This window comes from Macadamia integrifolia, chromosome 10, assembly GCF_013358625.1.
Source record: "Macadamia integrifolia cultivar HAES 741 chromosome 10, SCU_Mint_v3, whole genome shotgun sequence".
Lineage (NCBI taxonomy): Eukaryota > Viridiplantae > Streptophyta > Magnoliopsida > Proteales > Proteaceae > Macadamia > Macadamia integrifolia.
Window position 1 is genome coordinate 6,232,673 of NC_056566.1, and position 22,417 is coordinate 6,255,089.

Genomic DNA, 22,417 nt, shown 5'->3' on the forward strand with positions numbered 1-22,417 from the left:
GGGGGGGGGGGTTGAGAGATCCAAACCCAAGAGATACAAGATCTGGCAGCACAGGCATGAGCTTCCTTTACACAATCACTAGGGGAAAAAAATTGGATTTACTAAGAAGCAACCCAAAGTGCACTTAGACACGTCTCACCTGCATCAACTTGGAATTCAAATAAGACTTGAAAATGATAGTCCACTAAAGCTAAATGTACAGACCCTGACAAAGAAACACCTAACACTGTAACAAATTGTCCATACCTTAAACCATGGAAGTAGATGGAGCAGAACACTTGCCCTGCAACCATGCCAACTGTCTTTCACTTTTGAGGGATAAGAAAGTCTCTCTCACGTTGGGTTTCTCACAAAGATCCAAAGCAGCAAAGTAGAGTTGGTGATCAACCCCTGGTAAATCATCCAAAACTCTAATGCAGTTGGTAATAGAAAATTGATCATTATGCTTTGACATGGCATCTGCCATCTCCAACATAGCTTCTGCTAATGCATCATCCTTTCCCTCACGACTTCGCCTGAGATGGCATGGACTAGATGGTGCCTAAGACACAGGCTTCTTTTGTCCATTCGGCATCTTCAATTCCACCCCTGGAGGTGATAAAGCATCATATTGGACCAACATCAATGATGCCAATGGATCAACAGGCATTGTTATAGCCTTAGGACATGAAGTTGAGCCGGAAGGATCTGTTCTAGCCGTCTCTCTGTCCAACTCAGCATGGTGACTTGATTGTGCATAAATTCCATCAAGCCCTGGTTCAGAAAATATTGTGCATAGTTGTTCATAAATACAGCAGTGCTTGAGTTTGATTGGCTTAGGAGTGTGCGTTTATCTCCTGCGTAAGGAGTTTAGTCCCACATCGCTCGTGGATCTCGTCTGCGGTCTATACTTAAGTCCCTGGGCGCCTTCTCTGGACAAGCCGATTTTAAGGAGAGCGAAGGGCCAAACCCAGATCTGGTATCAGAGCCGGGCGGACCGGGGGAGAGTGAGTGTGCGTCTATCTCCTGCGTAAGGAGTTTAGTCCCACATCGCTCATAGATCCCGTCCGCGGTCTATACTTAAGTCCTTGGGGCGCCTTCTTTGGTTTCTTCCCATGCTTCACAATCAGTTGTCGCTGAGATTCAACAAAACCAATGCCACTCTGATCAAAAAATGACTTCAAATTGTAATACCGAGTCCTCAGAACAGTGAGGTGTTTCCTCAATTGTTTTTTTTATCAAAGTTCAAACCTGTTTGTTTGTTGAACTCATCACGTATATATTTCCATGCTTGCTTGTCAAAAACATTGTTTGACCTTTTCCCCTGTTGAACCTGCTGAACCACCAAGTCTGCGAATCTCTTATCAAGAGATGTAGTCCACCTTGTCCTCAACCGGTCTTGCTTGAATTGATTTTGATTTGGTTGACCATCCATCTACAATGTGAAAGTTGGAAACTAGATCATGATAAAATTATTACATTCAGCGCCAATACCAAAAGCATCCGGACCAACCAGAAATATTGAGCAAAAAATAGAGAACAAGCAGTGTGAAAATGACATAGTATCCATGCCCATCATATTCCAGATTGAGACATTTGTAAACCCACTCCAACCCCAAGAGGAATGCAAAGGTGTCTATCACCAAATGTCAAGATATTTATAAACAGTTTGACTGACAAAGAGCCAAGGTTATGGCATTTAACCAGTTTTTGGAACCTGAATTCTCCCTGCCTCTCTAGTCATGCCCTTTGGTTGGCCTGACCCTTATTAGTCTGTGATGTGCACATCACTAATTTTCAAGAGCAGATTACTTGCATGTTATGTTTCTTTGGCATGCATTTCACAAGCTATGTATTTGGACTAAAATTTCAGAGTTGGCCTTAAAGACCCCTACATTTTATATATCATTACAATTTAAAGTCAGATCCCTAGCTAAATCCCATAATCACAGATTCATAGGATTACAATATGCACCCAAACTAATGGACTAACCATCAAGATCTTGAAATGATTGACCAATCAAAGAACACTCTGGTTCAGTCAGGCAGTCGTAGCATTTGGACCATTCAAACTAGATGGCAACATAGTTGCATGGTGTCGTCAAGGCGGCAATTTGACGTCCTGGCGGAAAAAGAAGTTTATGGCAGTGCCACGATTTACATGACTCACAAATGGTGGTCGCCATTGGCTGATAGGCGTCGCTATGGCACCGCCATGGACGCCAGGTCACGCCTGATTCACTAGGTGGTCGATTTTTTGTAAAATGCGGGGTGATTTTGATAGGGCTATGTTGATTTTTGATGATTTGATATTGCTTAATGTTGGTTTTATATGTTATAGGGTATATATTGTAGACTTGTAGCATGTTAATAACTTTAGAAAATAAGGAAAATAAAAAAATAGTATATTAAATAACTTTAGAAAATAGAGAAAATAAAAAATGACACATGGGCGATTTGACCACCATGGCAACGCCATAACGGGCGATTCATCGTCAAATCGATTAGCCACCCCTCCACCGCCTTGGATCGATTTGATGCTATAACAACTATGGATGGTAGGACTATCAGTCCATGGACAGTGAATCATTTAATTGAAAGGATTTGAAGCCAAGGGCCCTCTTTTGAATACCAACAGCATTGCCATTAGCCCACGCGCTGGCCGGTATTCAAACTTCTTAGACAAGGCAGTTAAACATCACCAGGAAAAATCCATTTAACTAAATAGTGTGTGGTGGCCAACTTTTCATCACCCCGCTTATGCTTATTACAGCAAAGAAAGTGCAGTATTATCAAATACCTCATCCCAGGAACATTTGTTAGAAGATCAAGTTCTGACAAGTTGGACATACTGGCTAGAGAAACTATGTTTCTTATACTGAAGATCAAATGATCCACGTTATATATTTTTTTTTTTCACTGTACAATTTTATTAAGGTACTTGTAAACCCATTGACAAGAGTAATGATCCTAAGAACCCCAAAATTTAAGACATAGAAGCTACACAACCAGGACAATAACATCATGAGGAACCAAAAAGAAAATGATCAGTTGCAATCTTCATTCAAAGTTTTCCTACCCACTAAGAGCTTCTTTGGATGATAGACATCCATTTAACAAATCTTAAATGCACTTCATTAAAAGGGCTTTAGCTTTCACTTCCAGGTTGAACTCCTGATCGCAATGCAGTCCATTATCCACTAATTAATAACAAATTCTCAAATTTGAAAGGATTTCCACTGGAATGAAGTTGTGCCATAATAAAGTGAGGAGAGGAAGAGCCAAAAACATGATGGGGAGAGACACAAACAGAAGAAAGCTTGAATAGATAGCTTTTGAGCATACCGAATATTACTAGAGGACTCTAGCGCAAGTTAATTTTGAGAAGAACCTCTTAAAATATGTGAACTAATCTTAGTCCCACATCGGAAGTGCTAGTCCACCACCGCGATCATATAAGTCCCTGGGCGCCTTCTCCTTGCAACCATGGTTTTGGAGAGAGAACTTGGGCTAAACCCAGGGCTTGTCACTGTTTGAAAACCTGGTATCAGAGCCGGGCGGTGCCGTGGATGCGTGTCTGGCGGGTACTAACGATCTTAGTCCCACATCGGAAGTGCTAGTCCACCACCGCGATCATATAAGTCCCTGGGCGCCTTCTCCTTGCAACCATGGTTTTGGGGAGAGAACCCGGGCTAAACCCAGGGCTTGTCACTGTTTGAAAACCTTGACTCATATCATATATGATAAATTTGTAATTTTCTCGTCCAACTGAACTTGGAAAAAAAAATGAGTACCGGTAATAAAGCTGATGCCAGGACACATGTCATGACCTATCTGTGTCTTCTTTTATTTGAAGCTTTAGCATTTTAAGTTTTTAGGAGTTTGAAGGCAGGTGTGTTATTATTGGAAGAACCTTCTTTTGTTTTGGTGAACTCCATAAGGAATTATTGAAGAGTAAAATATTTAAATTGTCTGAGTTACCATGTAGATTACTGTGGCTTTAATGCATCTCATTTTTTGTTGATTCTGGTTTCATTCAGGGATTTATATCATAAACTGAACCTGTTTTTCTTAATAATTTCTTCGTTCCCCTTATTATGATCATCATCAACATAAAAGCTATGTCATCGTATGAGCTACTACTATGCTTCATACTTTAAGTTCTGCCAATAACAGAAACTAAAGGTCCTTACCATTATCCAGCAAGCGCTTCTTTTTTAGGGGCTAACCTACCTTCTATAAAACCAGAGAAAGGAAATACAGCAGCTACCTTGCTGCATGCCACAACTCAACCAAATCTCACCAGTCACCACTACTCAACATGTGTTCAAGTCCAAAAATCCTCAGAATCAAGGATACCCAATTGAATCATGAAATACCAGAGAAAGAGCATGCGGAAGGAGGTACTTGAATGGTACTATGATCCTGTTAACATTTATTAATTAAAAAAAAAAAAAAAAAAAATGAGCCTTTTGGAACGATCCAACGACCAACCAAGAAAAACCAATTGATATTACTAGTCAAGAAGAGCAATGTACAGTTCTGAAAGCTCTACAATAGATTTCCAACCTCATAAGTGCATGTTTTAGATTCTTCAGCATAAAAACAGAAGCAATAACTAATAGGTGCTATGTACAGTTGTCCAATACAATATATATATATATATATATATATTGGTTAAATGAATGAAAATCAGTGTGGGTTTTTACATACAATAGAGTTTCAGTTATCATAGTAACAAAGCGTTAGGTTTCTTTTTCTGCAAACTTTCCTCCTTCTACAACATCTTCTTCTTCCTATCTTCTGCAATGATGGACTCCGACTCTTCCCCACCCAAAGCGAACAGTCCCTCCAACACCGAAAACTTTCTTCCTATTCTCCCCAATTCTCTTGTTTTGACGCCATCTTCCTCTACTACACATTCTGTCTTTGAAATTTCCAATGTCAAAAATCTTATTCCCATAAATCTTGATTATGTCAACTTTCTCAAGTGGCAAACCCTTTTTCTTCCTGTCGTCAACAGCTATGATGCATTGCCTCATGTAGATGGTTCAACGGATCCTCCTCCTACCACTCTCATGGATGACAATGGTCATTCCATCTCTAACCCTACTTATATTTCATGGAAACGGGTAGATGACAAGATAGTTTTTTGGATCAATGCAACCTTGTCCATTGATGTATTGAAATATATCCTAAAGCCTTATAATTCTCTCATAGCCAGACAAACATGGGTTGCAATCGAATGGCTTTTTCATGATCAGGCCAATGCCAAATATCTTCAACTGAAAATGCAATTTTCTTCTCTCAAGAAAGCCAATCTCACCATGGCTGATTACCTTTGCTTGGTTAAGTCTCTCTCAGACTCCCTCACTGCTATTGGTCATCCTCCTGCAGATGAAGATATAGTCATGCAAACTTTAACTGGTTTTCCCTCTAATTTTGAGAGTTATGTTGTGGCTATTACTGCTCATCCACCTCTACCCACTTTTGAAGAACTTAGATCTCAACTCCTCACTCAAGAGATTCGTCTTCAACACTCTCAAGCCCCATTGCCTGATCAATCGATATTTTTCAGCCATCGTGGTCGTGGATTCCGTGGTGGCAAGAACAAGATTCATGGATGTGGCTCCTTCCATTCTCCAAACAACAACAACAGTATTGGTCGTGGTCATAGTTATACCCACACCAACAACTTTTCCAATTTCCACCAGCCCCGTACCAACTCCTACTCTCTTCTTCCTACCCCTACCTTTTCTAACAAAGGTCTCCAGTGTCAAATTTGCAAGAAAAACAACCACAGTGCCCTAGAATGTTGGAACAGATTTAATCAAGCTTATTCAGCCGATGATCTCCCGACATCTTTTGCAGCTATGAACACTCAATCACTCATTGATCACTCTTGGTATCCAGACACAGGAGCCTCATCCCACATGACCTCATCTGAAGGTATTCTTTATTCCAAATCACCTTATTATGGTCCTAACAAAATTTTTGTGGGTAATGGTAATCTCTTGCGTGTTACTCATACTGGTCATGCTTACTTTCATACTCCCACCCATCGTTTTGAACTCAAAGATGTGCTTATTGTTCCTGATCTCAAGAAAAATTTACTTTCAGTTTAGAAATTTGCGACTGATAATAATGTTTCTCTTCATTTTGATTCATTTGGTTTTTCTCTCAAGGATTATGCAACGAAAACACCGCTCCTTCGTTGCAATAGCAAGAGCTCCCTCTACCCTATTCCACCAAGCGTTGCTCATATTGGTTCCGATCAGACTGCTCTCATCGTTGTTCGGGTTCCATCCTCAATCTGGCACAGCCGCCTGGGCCATCCCAGTCAACCCATTTTAGCTTCTGTCACTCGATCCCATTTACTACCTGTTTCCAATACATGTTCAAACTTCATTTGTAATGCGTGTGAGACGGCGAAGCGCACGAGATTGCCTTTCTCAGTGTCCCCTTCTCAGTCCACACAACCTTTACAATTAATTCATTCTAATATATGGTCATCCCCTGTAGCTTCTTTTTCTGGATTCCAATATTACATTGTATTTGTGGATGATTATTCTGGTTACACTTGGGTTTTTCCCTTGAAACGTAAATCTGATGCCTATCCAACATTTGTCGTTTTTAAGGCTAAGGTTGAAAATATACGTCAACATAAAATAATCTTTTTCCAGTGTGATGGTGGTGGTGAATATATTGAGTCAAAATTTCAATCATTTTTAGATACAAATGGTATTCAAATCCGAAAATCTGCCCCCTGCACACCACAACAAAATGGTGTTGCCGAGCGCTGACATCGTACCATCTCAAATATGGTTCGGTCCCTTCTCTTCCATGCTCATTTGCCTCCCACCTTTTGGGTGGAAGCTCTTACTACTGTTGTACATGTGTTAAACATGCTCCCATCTTCCGTCATTAAATTTCAAATTCCACACCAATTGCTCTTTCACACTGCCCCTGATTATAGCGTCTTACGGGTGTTTGGATGTTCTTGCTATCCCAATCAAACGACTAATGCAAAACACGAGTTGGCTCCACGCTCTACTCATTGCTTATTCGTTGGTTATGCCCAAAATTATCGAGCTTACCGATGTCTTGATCTCTCGACCAACAAAGTTTTAATCTCTCGCCATGTCAAATTTTTTGAGGATAAATTCCCTTATTCTGAAATTCCAACTAGGAGCCCACAACCGTTTCAGTTTCCCTCATCTTCAAACTTCCTAAATCCATGCACAGTTATAACCCCATCCTCCACGTTCTTCTCACCTAATCCCATCAACTCCTCCACTTTATCTCAACATTCTCTCACCCCTATAATTACTCCTAATGTTTCTCACTCCTCTTTAACAAATCCTAACCAACCTCCACTTGTCAATACACAAACTCACAATTCAAATTCTCCTCCCCTAAATGCTCTTACTTTTGCTCCTTCAACCTCAACGCCTCATACCTTATCTCTATCACCTACAACCACCTCTACCCAACCACATATCACGACCCCACTCCCCTCTAACCGATCACCGATGGTTCCATTGCCCATACACCATATGGTTACATGAAACCAGGATGGCACCCGTAAACCTCGTGTACTTCCTTCACTTATGTCTATCCATTCAGCCCCGACTTTTGAATCAACATCCTTTACTACTGCAAATAAGTTACCGCAATCGAAGGAAGCCATGGCTTCGGAATACAATGCCTTGCTCACCAATAACACATGGGAATTGATGCCTCTTCCACCAAATAAAAAAGTGATAGGGTCCAAATGGGTGTTCAAGATCAAACACAAAGCTGATGGAACTATAGAGCATTACAAAGCACGGTTGGTGGCCAAGGGATACAATCAGCAACCGGGACTTGACTATGATGAAACCTTCACTGCGGTTGTTAAGCCTGTCACCATTCGTACGGTTTTATCTTTGGAAATATCCAAATCCTGACCTATTCGTCAACTAGACGTCAAGAATGCATTTTTGCATGGATTACTCACATAAGAAGTCTATATGACCCAACGACAAGGTTTTGTCCACCCCGATCACCCTACACACATATGCAAGCTTTGCCATCCCCACGTGCGTGGTTTCAACGGTTCACCAAGTATATAACTACTAAAGCGACAGAAACTCCGGCATAGAGAAATGGATTCAGAGACTAAATATAAAATCTTAAATCGTTCAGCAATTCAATGCATAGATAAGGCAAGTAAAATGAAAAAATAAAAATTCTAAAAATTTAGATCTATGATGAATAGAAATATATAGGTGCTCCAATTGGGATTAAATTCAACCTCGAATCACGGCTTGCTTCAATTCCCTGCTATCTCCATAGGTGGCATTCTTCGAGGTTGACGCCAACGTCAATGGAATCGAAGAAGAGCAAAACCTACCCTACCACTCAGCTCAGCTGATCAGGAAGCCTGAAGTAGATGAAAATGGAAGGTCCGTTTCTTTCTTATTCGAGCTCGAAAAACCCAAACCAAGAAAAGATTAATAATAAGAGCAAAACCCGAGTATGGAAAGGGAGAAGACGAAAACGAGAAAGAAAAAAAAGGCGCGGGAGATGCGAAATAATAGCTTAAAATTCCCGATCTTTTCAAATGAAACATACCAACCCATAGCCAACCGATTCCAACTGAATCGGAAATCATAATGCCGATTCTGCTTGCCAACTAAGAATATATCAGTCAATTCAGAGTAGTCTATTATATATAAGGGATAAAATTGTAATTATGTGGAGATTAAGGTTTTACAAAACGTGTGTCCATAGGACCTCCTGCGTCTTACGCCAAACCTATAGTTAGTAGCACCCATTGAGCTACAAATTCATTCCCTTTTTTTTATTCTCGTAAGCATTTCGTATAGAAGTTATTATCTACTCATGGCAACTATAATTTTTGGTGTCCTAACTTTTTTTTTTTTACTAATGACGGTTATCCAGGCATTTGGCATGACTAATCCCACGGGTCCATATTGACCCCACTATTTGAGATAGTCTCACATCGGATGTGGGTGACTCAACTATCATGTATAAAAGCCACAAAATGCCACCCCACTTCAAGCCAATTGATTTTAAGATGAAAGCTTTAACATGGTATCAGAGCAAGTATGTTGGGTCTTCGTCGATGATGAGCTCTTTGCTCAACCCATGAAGACAGAGCCATAAGAAGTCTGCATGTAAGGGGGAGTATTTAAGATAGTCCCACATCGACTATAGGTAACTCAACTATCTTGTATAAGAGCCGCTAGAGGTCACCCCACTTCAAGCCAATTAGTTTTAAGATGGAAGCTTTGACACCGACAACCGCATAAACCGAGTTATACCGGGGTTGCATAAGAACCATTCAACTTTCACTGAAAGCAATGAAGACCACTAAACACCTTGTGTTAGTTCCTTAACTTTTGATATAATCAATAATGCTATATTTTTATTATTTATATTTACGAATTCTTATAATACATTTGATCTATTGCACACAAAAAGCTGTTGTATGAGGCAACACCCCAAAAATATATATAAACAAATATAATACAACAACTTGGGGTCATGGTTAGGTGGTCTGACTTATGTGAAAGATGAGACCACAGAGGAGGTGGTGACCAATCCTGAGAGGAGCCCAATGACAAGAGCACCATTGTAAGTACTTGGTTCCCCTTGCATAGAGTTGTTACGGGAATCCATATAGGTCTCATTAAGGAAAGGTCCACCCACAAGTGCTCCAATGGCAACATTTGGATTAGGTTTAGTTGAGGAAAGCCACTTGAAACCCTTGCAGCCAGTATCATCATCTGCTGGAATTGAAGCTCCCCTGTGATGTACATATTGTGGATACTCACTCCCGTACCCAACAAGATAGCTCATTTTCATTGGATTGTCACCCAATACATAATCAGCCTGGGGGAGATAGAAACAAATGTATATAGTCAGTATAGATGTCCTGATATCACAGAAGCAACAGAAATGGTTGGACCTGCCACTAAAGGGTCCCTGGATCATGGCAATACAAGTCAAGTTTCAGCTTGATTGGATGATCAACGAGATCCATCATATAGACTTGGCTCATTAGAAAGAAGGAAAGCAAAACAGAACTATAGCTGCAAAGGCATTATCCTGGTTGGACATGTCAACTGGCAGGTCTGTAGCTCCTGAATTTTGACCCAAATGTATTATAGTGATGAAACAGTGTACCTGGGAAGTGGCAAATTTGCGGAGGTCTTGTGGAGTGAAGGATTTCCCATCACAATCAAAACTTGCAGTCTGCGACGTAAGCATGTAATCACTGTAAAGAACAGCTAGGAATGAAGACGCAACAGGATGCTGAAGAGCGTTCCACTCACTGACCCATATCAGACCACCTGCATAAGAATAATATCACACTGGAATTTGGAGTTTCTATGACATTGGATACTTGGATTAATGATGTCAAGAAGGATATATTAGATGAGGTCGCTTAAGAAGTTTTGTAAATCATATAGCTGCATTAAATAATAAACTTTATCTTTACCAAACAAGTTAACATTTTTCAGGTGGTTAAAGAAAAGGGAATAAGGTGGAAAATGGACCAAATGAAGTTAAACAGGAAGGACTAGGCAGGACTAAATCCTGTTCCAAACCCTATTGGGATTTCTATTCATCAATGGCATTGGAAGAACTCTTTTACTTTGTCTACAACAGCATGAAATTGATTTCAGAACACATTCTACTAGGAATTTGACAAAAAAAATTTCCTACATCCCACGCTATACACATTCTTCACATAAAAAACTATTGAAATGGTAAGACTCCTCTTTGATACTCAGCCTAGGATTCACCTGACTGTGAGATATATCCTTCTATCCCTGAGAAGAGGGCTTCATGACAGAAGATGTGTTCAATGAATAGGAGACAAGGGAATACATGTCAGCTACTAAAAGTTTCAGTTTTTAGTCTATCCTTCTCTTCACCTGATACGCATCCATCCAATAGGAAAAGAGAAGTTATATTAAATTACCCTATCTTTCTCTTCAACCATCATGTAAAGGTGTACGTAAAGTTTGTTAGTGTATGGACAGCTAGATTTCTGAAGGAAGTTATTTGCATCTCTATGGTAATTTCTGATCATATCAAAACTTAAGGCCATTACAATGAGTAAACCCATTGGACAGGATGTGAGAATGTTCCACCAGTCCATATCCCAAAAGCCGCACACATCATCTGCATGCATGGGAATTTCATACATGAAGTTTGGTGGGTCCCCCTAAAAGGATGCCAAAGGTAAGCATAGAATTGGAAATTACCTTCTGTTCTGCTGGTTGTGGCTGTTGGGGAATCTGGCAGGAGACCACACATAACAGCCTCAGCTGTTTTCCTGTACATCTGGAGGCCATTGTTCTCTTCATCTGAGGCCTCTTTTGCTCCAAATAAGTGTAACCTCGACAAGAGAACCTGATCCAAGATTTGATTATTGCAAATGTTAAAAGTGGAGTCCAGAATCACCTGACATGCTTTTGCAGAGGAAAGGTAACATGAACAGCAACAAAGCACAGGCCAACATAATATCTCTAACAGCAGTGCTGCAGATTAAGCAATTTCTTAAAAGTTTGACAAGGTTTTCAGAATTTAATATTTCTATTCTTTTCTGAAAACTTGAGATTTTTTTATATTACACTTCAAGATTTCAAATTTATGACAAAACCTCAAATAGCACCGAGTTGAACTTGACTTTGAACATTGAAATGACAAATGTTTGCTGAACTTCCAAAGATAATCTATATAGAAATTCCAAGAAGGGGCTCAATTTCATGCCTTCCACAATGGCAGAGGAAAATTTATTGGCTTCCATTATGTGACTGCATTTAAGATGCCAAGATTCTCTGAAGTCCCTAAATAGAATCAAATCAATAAATGGCTTGAATGTTTAGAATGCTTTATTCTTTTTTATGACTAGCAAATGAATGTTTAAAATGTATTATTCTTGTGTTTTCTTTGTTTTCCATGTGGAAGCACGCAAGAGGGGGGAGTGTGTGTGCTTGTATTTACTGCATTTACAGAACGATAAATAACATATACAAAGCACCAAAACTGATGAAGTGCAAGATTTAATAAAATATTGTCTGGATAAATTATTTTTACTCCTCCATTATCATTTTAACATTTTAAAAACCCAGTGAATAAATAAAGAGGTACAATATATGGTTTATTCTTGCCACCACGCTATTAAAAAATCTGTGTACGTCCAAACTGTAAAGCTCTCTTCCATTGGATGTTAAGGGAAAGACAAAGGAGATTGAAACAAAAATCAATGAAAATTTTTCTAATCATTATGAGCAATTATGGGTGACTAATTTAAAGCTTTCTAAATATAGTAATTAAATCTTACTTCACTTTACATCCAAATTACTTGAACTTTAATAGGAAAATAAAGAACCCACCTGAATAGTTTGATTCCATTTCTGGTAACATTATAAGTTAGTTAAACAATCATGATCACACAAGTTTCTGTTTTATTTATTTTTTAATTAATTTGACTTCCCTTTTTTACCATTTATTGTAACCAGATGGAGCCTAAAGTAATTTAAAGTAATTGATACAAAAGCAGGAAGTTTCATCTCTTTATAAGGGACAGACCTGAGTTCCCGCAAGCTTGTTATCCCAGCTAAACCATGATGGGGTTCCCCAATCCGCAAAGGCTTTTCCATGTTGTACGGTGACATATTTGAGGTAAGAGTCATCTCCAGTGGCATGATAGAGCCAGCTAGCAGCCCACAAGAGCTCATCTTTATATCCTGTAGAGTTATAGTATGTCTGAACTTCAGGAATGCTGACACTATAAGAACCTTTGTAAGTATCTGCAAAAGTGAATAGTTGTTTGGCATGCTTAAGAAGCAATCCTGAGTACGTGGAATCCGCAGTCTTGAACACCAGAGAAGCTGCTGCCATAGCAGCTGCAGTTTCTGCTACAACTTCTGTCCCTGGAGTAGATGCATTCACCTGTGTAAGAGGCCTTTTCTCAGTCATGGCTTCAGGTCTCTCCCAACACTTGTGGTCTACTTCAGGATCACCCACCTGCCAAAATAGTCGACAAATTGAGCATATCTATTTCTTTTCTCTCCTTTTTCTCCACCATCTTTTAAATTTTTACTGGATTAGCCCTTAAAAACTACAGGTAGGTTATCAGTGGTGACTTGCAATCTGCACAGATGGATCTCGGTATCCTAGCCTAAGTACATGTCAAGCAAGAATGCACATCAATTTTAATTCAGAGAGAAAAGAATGACATTAAACAAGATGCAATGTTGCTTCAATTGTTCGATAGCTCTCCAAATTCACTGCTATAAGAGGCAACTACTTATTCCTACTCTCAGTACTAGGCAGTTCCAACGGTATCACATCATATTTCATTTCCTGAAGGTATAACACGAGTCACAGAACTACTTAGGTAACCGATGCTTGAACACAGAAAATACTATATGATTGTCAATGGGAATTGCAGAGTTAAAGAATAACCTGAATATAGAGCACATTCGCAGAAGGATGGGCATTGATGAGGTAATCAGTTATCCATTTGAGTGATTCTTGAGCAGGTTCTAGCTGCTTGACTGCACTCATCTGATCTCCATATTCAAGTATGGCCCATGACAAAACAGTAGCAGTGAAAGCCATAGGAAAACCAAATTTCATGTGATCACCAGCATCATACATTCCTTTTGACAGATCTAGATCCTCTTCTTTTCCATCTTTTAAAGCCGAATCCCCTCTCCAGGATATCTTGTTATCAACCAACTTACCAGCTGCAAAAATGAACTGACATCTTCAAAAAACTCAAGGCAACAAAGACAGAGCACTAAAAAAGGAGTAAAAATGAAAATAAACAAGAATAAGCTATTACTTGACAAACATACAAGCCAATTGTCACAATACGAAATTCAAAAGAGTTACTTTTCAATTTAAAGCAAAATCCAACATAATATATAGTAGAATTCAAAAGAAATGTCTTTGGCAACTAAAACGAATACCACATTTGGAGGAAACCATTGGAATAACATTTAACAATGAACACAAACCCAATAATCAAATGCAATGCTCTGTACAATCAATTCTCCTTTTTGGAAGATAACAGTAGCCATAACTAAAGAATCTCTATCTTCATATAATGTTATGTAAGAGGGTAATCGTTAGATCAAACACTAAGAAACATGAAAAATAAAGAGATAATAGATCCGCACGACACAGAGATTTAACGAGGTTCACACACCAGGTGATGTGCTATGTCCTCGGGCGAAGAAGAAGATGTTTCACTATGCGGAAGAGAGGTTACATCCAAGTAGCGGCAAGAAAACTCGCCCTTAAACCCTAGTTTGAAAAACCCCAAAATACAATGACTTTCTAAACAAGCAACAGTATATTATATATATTCCAAGTCACGAGTTGATCCATTGGGTCACGGTCGATCCGATCGAATCTTACCACGGGGGTTACACCCCCACACCCCCGTACGAGATCAATGATGGGCTCTAAGCTATCGGCCTAACCCCTTAACTTCCATCACAGATCTCAGAAAAACTTCTCATTCGGGTTGCCACCAAAATATGTCGGATCGGGTCAATCTTCAAAACGGGTTAAGAATTCGAGACAAACTTAACAGTAATAAATTCTTCTTATCAACAATGAAATAATAGAAGAGATCTGGAGTATGGAATGCAAAACAATTGAAGAAAAAATTTGGATAAGCAGAGTAAACAAAGTACATTTCTGGACATCGAAAAATTGCACAGAGACTTCAAGGGCGTCGGCGTATTTCTGGGCAATGGCGCCGGGAGGCCCTGGAACTGGAGCAACACCTCCCTTTGCATGATGAGATCTCTTTACTAAAACAAGACCTACAGCTCCGGCGATAACAATAAAAATCACAATTAGAATGAACCACCCTAAGCATCCCCCCTTCGACTTCGAATCAGCTCCCATTCGATCTCTGCAACAAAACAAAAAGTACTCCCTCTAACGAAATTCCGCGTCTCAACAACTAAATGTTAAATGAATTTCTAGGGTTTGTACCACTCTACAAAGGACCGCATTGTGCATGATCTTCACCAACGTTCCTGTCAAGACCAAATGGAGATTTTCGAGACCACCAGAGATCAATGCAGCTATTCAAAGATCTTCTGGGACTTCTGATCGATCGCATAATCTTAAACTCGAGGATTCGAGAGCTAGATCTGAGCCGAATTGGCAGATTCTCCACAATCGAAACACAGATTCTGTAAAGGCTGCAAAGTTCGAACAATGGCGGTACCGACACCATCCAAAACGCAGTCACGCGGGATAATTCTGTTTTTTCAGTTTCTCTCCCTCCTTTTTGTTGAATGACAAAAATGCCCTTTATTTCCCAGGGAACTTTAGAAATCGTTCGGACGTTAAAGTTTTATTACGCGAGAATCACGCAAGGATCCTGAAACTTTGACTAGGTCAATGCAAAAGCACTAAATCTGCCGTTGTTTCACATAGGCCCGGGTAATCTCTACCGTTCAATTCTTTATTATTTTGGTTGAGCAATGTAATTATAAACCAGTAATCATCGGAAAAAAATCGTCTGCAATTCCGATCTCGTACAATTCCGTGCAATACCACCTTCAGACGTTGACACGTGTATTGATACCAATACAATGACCTAGATCTGATTTAAATGCTTCTTCACTGATTTAATGTTTTATTAGTTGTACCAGATCTGGGCCATTGTATTGGTATCAATATATGTGTCACCGCCTGAAGGTGGTATTGCACGAAATTATACGAGATCGGAATTACAGACGATTTCAACCCGTAATCATCGTTGGCGACAAGGACGCCGGGTTCCCTATCTGTCATTGTTTTGGCAGCAAGATAACAAAATGGTTTGTGTGGGAGAAAGTGACTTATGGCCTTGACACATGGGGTTATACCACTTTACAAACCAATCTGCACATCGCAGTAATTGAGAATGGAGAAGAACCGAAGAACATCCGGCTTAAATTGTTGCATTTTGGGAAATGAGGACATGTTCATTTCTATCTGAAAGGAATTTTTCAATTCCTCGTTTGACTATCAGTTTCTCAATGCTGTGGTATTTTTGTTCTGTTAGGGTGAATTTGTCACTTTTGTAACCATAAATTTTCCTGCTGTTATTAACTTATTCGAGGAGAACGGCTACCCAATAATGATTACTAGCATCTGTTTGGAGAATTCTTATTCCTATAGAAGGTATTTGCAATGCAATTATTGATCCAAGGGCTGGGAGGACCTTGGATACACATGACTCCATTCCTCTACGATGAGCGGTGAGCAGCAGGATCTAATAGCTAGTAGGGGCCAGGCATGCACCCTGGCTTTTTTTTTTTTTTTTTTTTTTTATAGGTAGGGAGAGAAGTATATAATAATAATCAAGACCTCCTGGTGAGCATGGGCTTTGTGCGCACCATAGGTCACCAACTACATTAGCCATTGGATGCTCATTGTCATTCATTGACTCCCCGTAGAAGATTTTTGTGTGGATACACATCCCTATACATGGGTGCTTATCTCCAAATCCTCCCAGTCGTTGGATCACTAATTGGCACCCAATTAATTGGTGATGACCTTTTTTCCTGAAAATGAGCACCCCACTCCCCATGAAATGCAAATGACGTTTAAACATGTATGGTGGGTGATGTGGGTCTAGCTGAATTTGTGCTCAGTCCCCCCTCTCAGTCTCTCTTTCTCTGATTCAATTATTTGAGTAATAGGAAATGAGTTTTTTAAAAAAAAAGACCTAAATGTAATATTTTTATCTTTAAAATTTAAATTTTTAATTTTTATATCATTTGTATGCTATGTACATATGACAATTGATAGATGATATGAAACAAGTATTGCAAATATTAAAAGTAACATCCGAATTTTTTGTTCGCTTTTTATTTTTGTAAACGAATAATTCCCGAATCCGAATCCGAACTCGAATTTTATTATCTCTGCTTTTTTGACCTAATTGTTGAATTAATGAAACGCATTAATCCGAATAATTCTTCATCCGAATAATTCCCGAATCCGAATTTAATAACTATGATCGTAGCTGGCCACCTCTGACTTCACAGACCTTGGACGATCAGTGTATTTTGAAGTGTTACCCCAACCAAGCATCGAAAGACCCCAAGAAGTGTTACCCGTTGGCGACAACGGCCCCAGCTGGATGGATGCCATAATCAGGTACTTGAAGGAAGGAATACTCCCCAAAGATAGGGACGAGGCAAGGAAGGTACGAATGCGGTCAGCACGCTTCCTGTTGAAGGATGAGACACTGTACAAGATAGGGTTCACCACACCCTACCTCAAATGCTTGAACCTTGTCGATGCCGAGTATGCACTTCGAGAAGTACACGAAGGGATATGTGGCCAACATCTGGGAGCCCGGACCTTGGCCCACAAAGTGCTGAGGCAGGGCCTATTTTGGCCGACCATGAGGAAAAATGCAGATGAATTCGTCAGGATGTGCGTTAAGTGCCAGATGTTCACCCCCTGTCCCTCGCCAGCACTCTACCTAGCTTTCCTCCTTGTTGAACTGGATCCCATTTGCCATGTGGAGAATGGACATCCTAGGCCCGTTCCCCTTGGCCACGAGGCAAAGAAAGTTTGTTGTGGTGGTGGTAGACTACTTCACGAAATGGGAAAAATCCGAAGCACTGGCTACAATATCCGGAAAGAATGTAAGGGATATATTCGAGAGGGCGGTGGTCTATCGATTAGAAATCTCATGGGTGGTAGTAACGGATAATGGAACTCAGTTCGCTAACCCAACTTTTGGCTTGTTTTGTGAGGCCCTCGGCATTGACCACAGGAAAACATCCATCGATTACCCATTAACCAACAGATTGACGGAGATAACCAATCGTACCCTACTCCAAGGAATAAAAAAGAGACTGGATGATGCCAAAGGGTTATGGGCAGAAGAGTTACACAACATCCTCTGGGCTTATTGTACCACTGAGAGATCCGCCACCGAAGAAACACCTTTCATTTTAACTTATGGCATCGAGGCTGTGCTCCCGGTGGAGGTAGGAGCCATGACCCATCGGGTTCAGTACTATGATGAAGAAAAAAAGATAAAGGGCTTCGAGCTAATTTAGACCTCTTGAATAAAGTCAGAGACACCTCGCAAGAAAGGATCGTCGCCTACCAGCAAAAGGTTGCGAGGCATTACAACTCTAAAGTCCGAAGGAACGAGTTCAGAACGGGTGACCTCATTCTCAGAAGGGCGGAGATATCAAACCCGAGGCATTAAGGAAAGTTAGCTCCAAACTGGGAAGGACCTTACAGAGTCACCAGGATAATTCGACCAGGTCCTATCACTTGGAGACTATGGGAGGGAGACAGGGTACCCCAATCATGGAACTCGAAGAACTTGAGAAAATTCTACCAGTAGAAATGACATGCCTAGTAGTTGTAGCGTACACATTTAACTCAGTTATTTTTTTATTCTTAAGCACTTTTAATTTGTAGTTCTTCATATCAAGCTTTTTTTCATTTCAGAATATATGAGCTGGTTTACGAGAATCGCTTCCAGATAATTGCTAATGAAACGTACATCCTTCGGTTGGGTGCTCAGGCCAAAACCAAGAAGATATGACCGAATGAATACCCCCTGGTTGGGAGCTCAAGCCAAGGCCGAGTAGACCTGACCAAAAACCCCCGGTCGGGGCTTGGACCACCGAAGGCTCACCCAAAGTCGAGAGCCGCCAATGGTGTCCCTCATCCTTCGGTTATAAAGGAAGTACCTGCAGTAGGGGCTGAAGGTAAACACCCCTTGAGGTGCGTGGGAGCTTCGGCCTTTATGCTCATATCATCGGACCAACAACTCGATGGGACCAAATCTTATAATTAGGGTTAGCTCCCACTTAACCACTTGTATAAGAGCTTCAACCTTCATACCCCCACCTGTGGCCCAAAGATCTGGGACAGCCCTACGGGTTCGGAATTTGTCTTCGGGATGGTTAAAAAAAAAAAGGCAAAACGAGAATATAAGTGTATCTGAACAAAAAGGTATTTCATTCATGAAGATGCCCGAAGGCCAACATTACACGAAGATGCCCGAAGGCCAAAATTACATGAAGAGGCCCGAAGGCCAAGGTAAAAAAGAAAAAAAGAGCCTCATGGAGCGTTTGCTGGAGGGGTGGCCTCGTCCCCAGCGTGGTCGGAAATATCTCTGTCGAAGTCTCCTCGCCCAAGAGTCGGAGGGACCTCACGAGACAGCTGGACCCCCTCTCCCTCACTACCGCTGTCCTTGCCATCTGTGACCTCGGTGGCGGCAGGAGCTGCGGTAAGAGTCCTCGAAGACGAGGCCACTCCCCTTGAAGGATATCTCGGGGTGATGTTCGAGGACCCAATCTCTAACATCGGTGGCGCCCATGATAAACCCGGTGGCGATGGCGCACTTGACCAACTCCTAAAAGTCCTCAGAGGACTTGTAGCCCTCGACAGGTTGGGCTTCGGCTTCCCTTAGCCTTACGGCCATTTGCGCCTCCAGCTCCTTGAGCTTCTGATCGCACTCCTGTTGAGCGCAGAGGAGGTCAGCCTCCAGATGCTCCACTTTATCAAAGACGGTGCACTCCTTGTCGAGGGCCGACTTCTCCCTCTCGGACACCTCAAGGTCCCTGGCTAGGGCCTTGGCTCGGATAGTCAGCTGGCCAACTTGGTTCTGAGCCTGAAAGAGATCAACAGTTAGAAGAAAAAAAAAATGCAACGAGAAAAGAAAAAATTCAAGGCCGAATGCCGAAGATTCCCGCTGCCATGAACACACAAGTGCTGGTGACCATGGCCTTAGTCCCTTAGCTTTGGGCCTCGGCCGCATCTCCTAGTAGGCTCTCCTTCTACATGAGCTCTCAGGCAACTCACCCAATGGAAAGTGTCTCACCCTCCTTGATGGACAACTGAGGGACGAATCCGACTTCGGCCCAAGAATAACTCTCCCTCGGGCTTCAAAAATCGGCACTGGGGGAGGAGGCCCGAGGAGGGGATGTGCCATAGCTAGTGGCCTCTAGCGCTTGGACGGCCTCGGCGATGGGGTCTTCAGCTCTAGGCTTCTTCGAGAGGGCTTCAGAAGTTTAAGCCCCCCTTCTCTTGCCTTTCCTCTGCTGCCTCTACTGGGCGTCTTGGGCCCTGGCTTCCTTCAGCTGGGCCTGTCTCTCCACCTAGGCTACCCGGGCTTCTGCTCTCCAAAGTTGCACTGCAACAAGGATGGTGAAGATTAGTACGAGAAAGTAAAATCCGAAGCAGAAACAGTCTTTGGCAAACCTAGGACTCACCTGGGCTAAGCCCGAACAAGAACAGAAAGGCATCCGACTGGAGGCTACTGGACTCAATGGGCCGACAGAGTATCTTGCCCTTAGCCATCGACATTGACTCTGCATCTATCCCAAAGAGGGTCGGTGCAGTGTTCACGTCCTTCAGATCTGGGATGTCCCAAGTATTACTGAAGGGGAACCCCTCGGACACCCTCACAAAAAAGTACTTCAACTTCCGACCATGTATCGAGGATACCGATACATGGTTAGAGGTTCAGAGACCAAAGGTCTTTTCTAGGGCAGAAATAGTACCAGTCCAAGTCCCCTTTGCTGGAACCAAAAGACATACAATTAAGGAAGAAAGGGAGAGGGGTCTCCCCATCCAAGGGAAGACAATGAAATTGAGGACTTGCCGCCACCCGTTCGAGGTCAGCTAGGCCGGACAGATGCTGTAGTGCTGAAACACCTGGCTAAAAAAGGGGTGAAGAGGGAGTCGAAGCCCGGCCTTGAAGGCATCCCAATAGAAGCAAAGCTCCTCAGGGTTTCGGTAGCTTTCTTTATCTTCGGCCTCGGTATCCGAAGGACGAACTCGTCTGGGATACTTCGGATGCTTCCTCATTCTCTACCACTAGTGACATGAGTGGTGGAGGTATTAGGAAGGGGCTTCTCGACTCCAGGGCCCAGGCAAACGAGTCCCTGGAGGTCAAGGCTAGAAACGAGGACATCCCTCGGACCTAACCAGGGCTTCGATGACTAGAAACGGCACCCTCGCAAGACGAGGGGCCACTACCTAAAAAGCTAGACATAACTTATTTCTCAATAACTCTGGCCGAACCAAGGATCAGAAGACAGTTAAGGACGAAGGACGAAAGGTCAGAGAAATGAGTAAAAGGTGACAAAATGAGAGAAAGTGACTATTTGTAGGCAAAGGTGCGTCGATACGACTCCCCGACCTCATTAAATGCAGTACATGTCATCTATGCAAGATTCCCGGAATACACTCAAGCAAAGTACACGAGCGAAGTACCACACCTCAGACCCAAAACCTCGGTTGGGGGCTTAGGCCAAGGCCGAGCAGACCTGACTGAAGGTCAAAACCTCGATTGGGGGCTCAGGCCAAGACCAAGCAGACCTGATCGAAGGTCAAAACCTTAGTTGGGGGCTCAGTCCAAGGCCGAGCAGACCTAGCCGAAGGTCAAAATCTCAGTTGGGGGCTCAAGCCAAAGCTGAGCAGACTTGACCGAAGGTCAAAATCTCAGTTGGGGGCTTAGGCCAAGGCCGAGCAGACCTAATCGAAGGTCAAAACCATGGTTGGGGGCTCGGGCCAAGGCCGAGCAGACCTAACTGAAGGTCAAAACCTTGGTTGGGGGCTCATGCCAAGGCCGAGCAGACCTAACCAAAGGTCAAAACCTCAGTTGAGGCTCAGGCCAAGGCCAAGCAAACCTGACCGAATGTCAAAACCTCGGTTGGGGGCTCAGGCCAAGGCCGAGCAGACCTGATCGAAGGTTTTGGTTTCAAGACGAAGGCCGAAACCAAAGGCTGAAGGGGTACGCAAAAGAGAATGAAAGTAGTTACTCCCACTAAAAGAGCCTCTTAGTGGAAGTAAGAGGACTTCTGATACGGCCGAATTAGTCACCCAATAAAACAAGAACACGTGGCATCCAAGGGAAGGCCACATGCCGCCCAACCGATAGAGGCCGCAAGGTTTCAAACTACGTGAGGAGAAGATACCTAGATAGGGAATATTCCCCATAGGGGGATAGGACATATCCGAGTAGGACTCGGGAAAGGGGAAAAGGGTAAGGCGCATCCGAGGGGGGCTCTCCCTAAACTCTAGACCCTAAACCCTATAAGATGGAACCCAAAAGGAGAGAAGAGGTAGGTCAACGCACACATCATTACTCCGATGAAAAAATGTTCTGCCAGTCTCTAACTTAAGTGTCGGAGGACTAATCCCGGAGACACCTTCGGGCCTCTGCCTTTTGTGCTTGTGCAGGATCGGTGCTCAGCCTCATACAGATTTCTGGCAGCAATAGGCCAACACAAGCAATTTTCAATAGCCCTTTCTGTCAAGAGGCAAGAGCAGAGAAAAGGTCTAAAATCACCTCTCACCTCTCTATGATTGTAGTAATCGAGATCCGTCCAGCAATCCTCATTTTTGACGA

General features: G+C 42.1%; 1 protein-coding gene across 2 annotated transcripts; it reads right to left on the reverse strand.

Moving 5' to 3' along the window:
• Positions 1-9,371: 9,371 nt before the first annotated feature.
• Positions 9,372-15,292, reverse strand: LOC122091205 (endoglucanase 24-like). Of its 2 annotated transcripts, XM_042661053.1 has the most exons (7): positions 15,019-15,292; positions 14,712-14,935; positions 13,471-13,754; positions 12,592-13,029; positions 11,262-11,409; positions 10,174-10,340; positions 9,372-9,879 (listed from the first exon to the last, which is right to left on the reverse strand). In XM_042661053.1, the coding sequence occupies exons 2-7, from the start codon at positions 14,926-14,928 to the stop codon at positions 9,550-9,552; spliced, it is 1,584 nt and encodes a 527-aa protein (XP_042516987.1). In that variant the 5' UTR covers positions 14,929-14,935; positions 15,019-15,292; the 3' UTR covers positions 9,372-9,549. The 2 variants fall into 2 exon arrangements, with proteins under 2 accessions (XP_042516987.1, XP_042516986.1); XM_042661052.1 differs by having other exon boundaries at positions 14,712-15,292.
• Positions 15,293-22,417: the final 7,125 nt, after the last annotated feature.

Bases quoted from the DNA above. Each gene is read 5' to 3' on its own strand.
- LOC122091205 (XM_042661053.1), bottom strand. From the start codon at position 14,928: ATGGGAGCTGATTCGAAGTCGAAGGGGGGATGCTTAGGGTGGTTCATT. The intron at 13,755-14,711 runs GTACTTTGTTTA...TCATTTTTGCAG, and splicing joins ATTTTTCGATGTCCAGAAAT to CTGGTAAGTTGGTTGATAAC. The intron at 11,410-12,591 runs GTCTGTCCCTTA...ATCTTGGATCAG, and splicing joins ACAAGCTTGCGGGAACTCAG to GTTCTCTTGTCGAGGTTACA.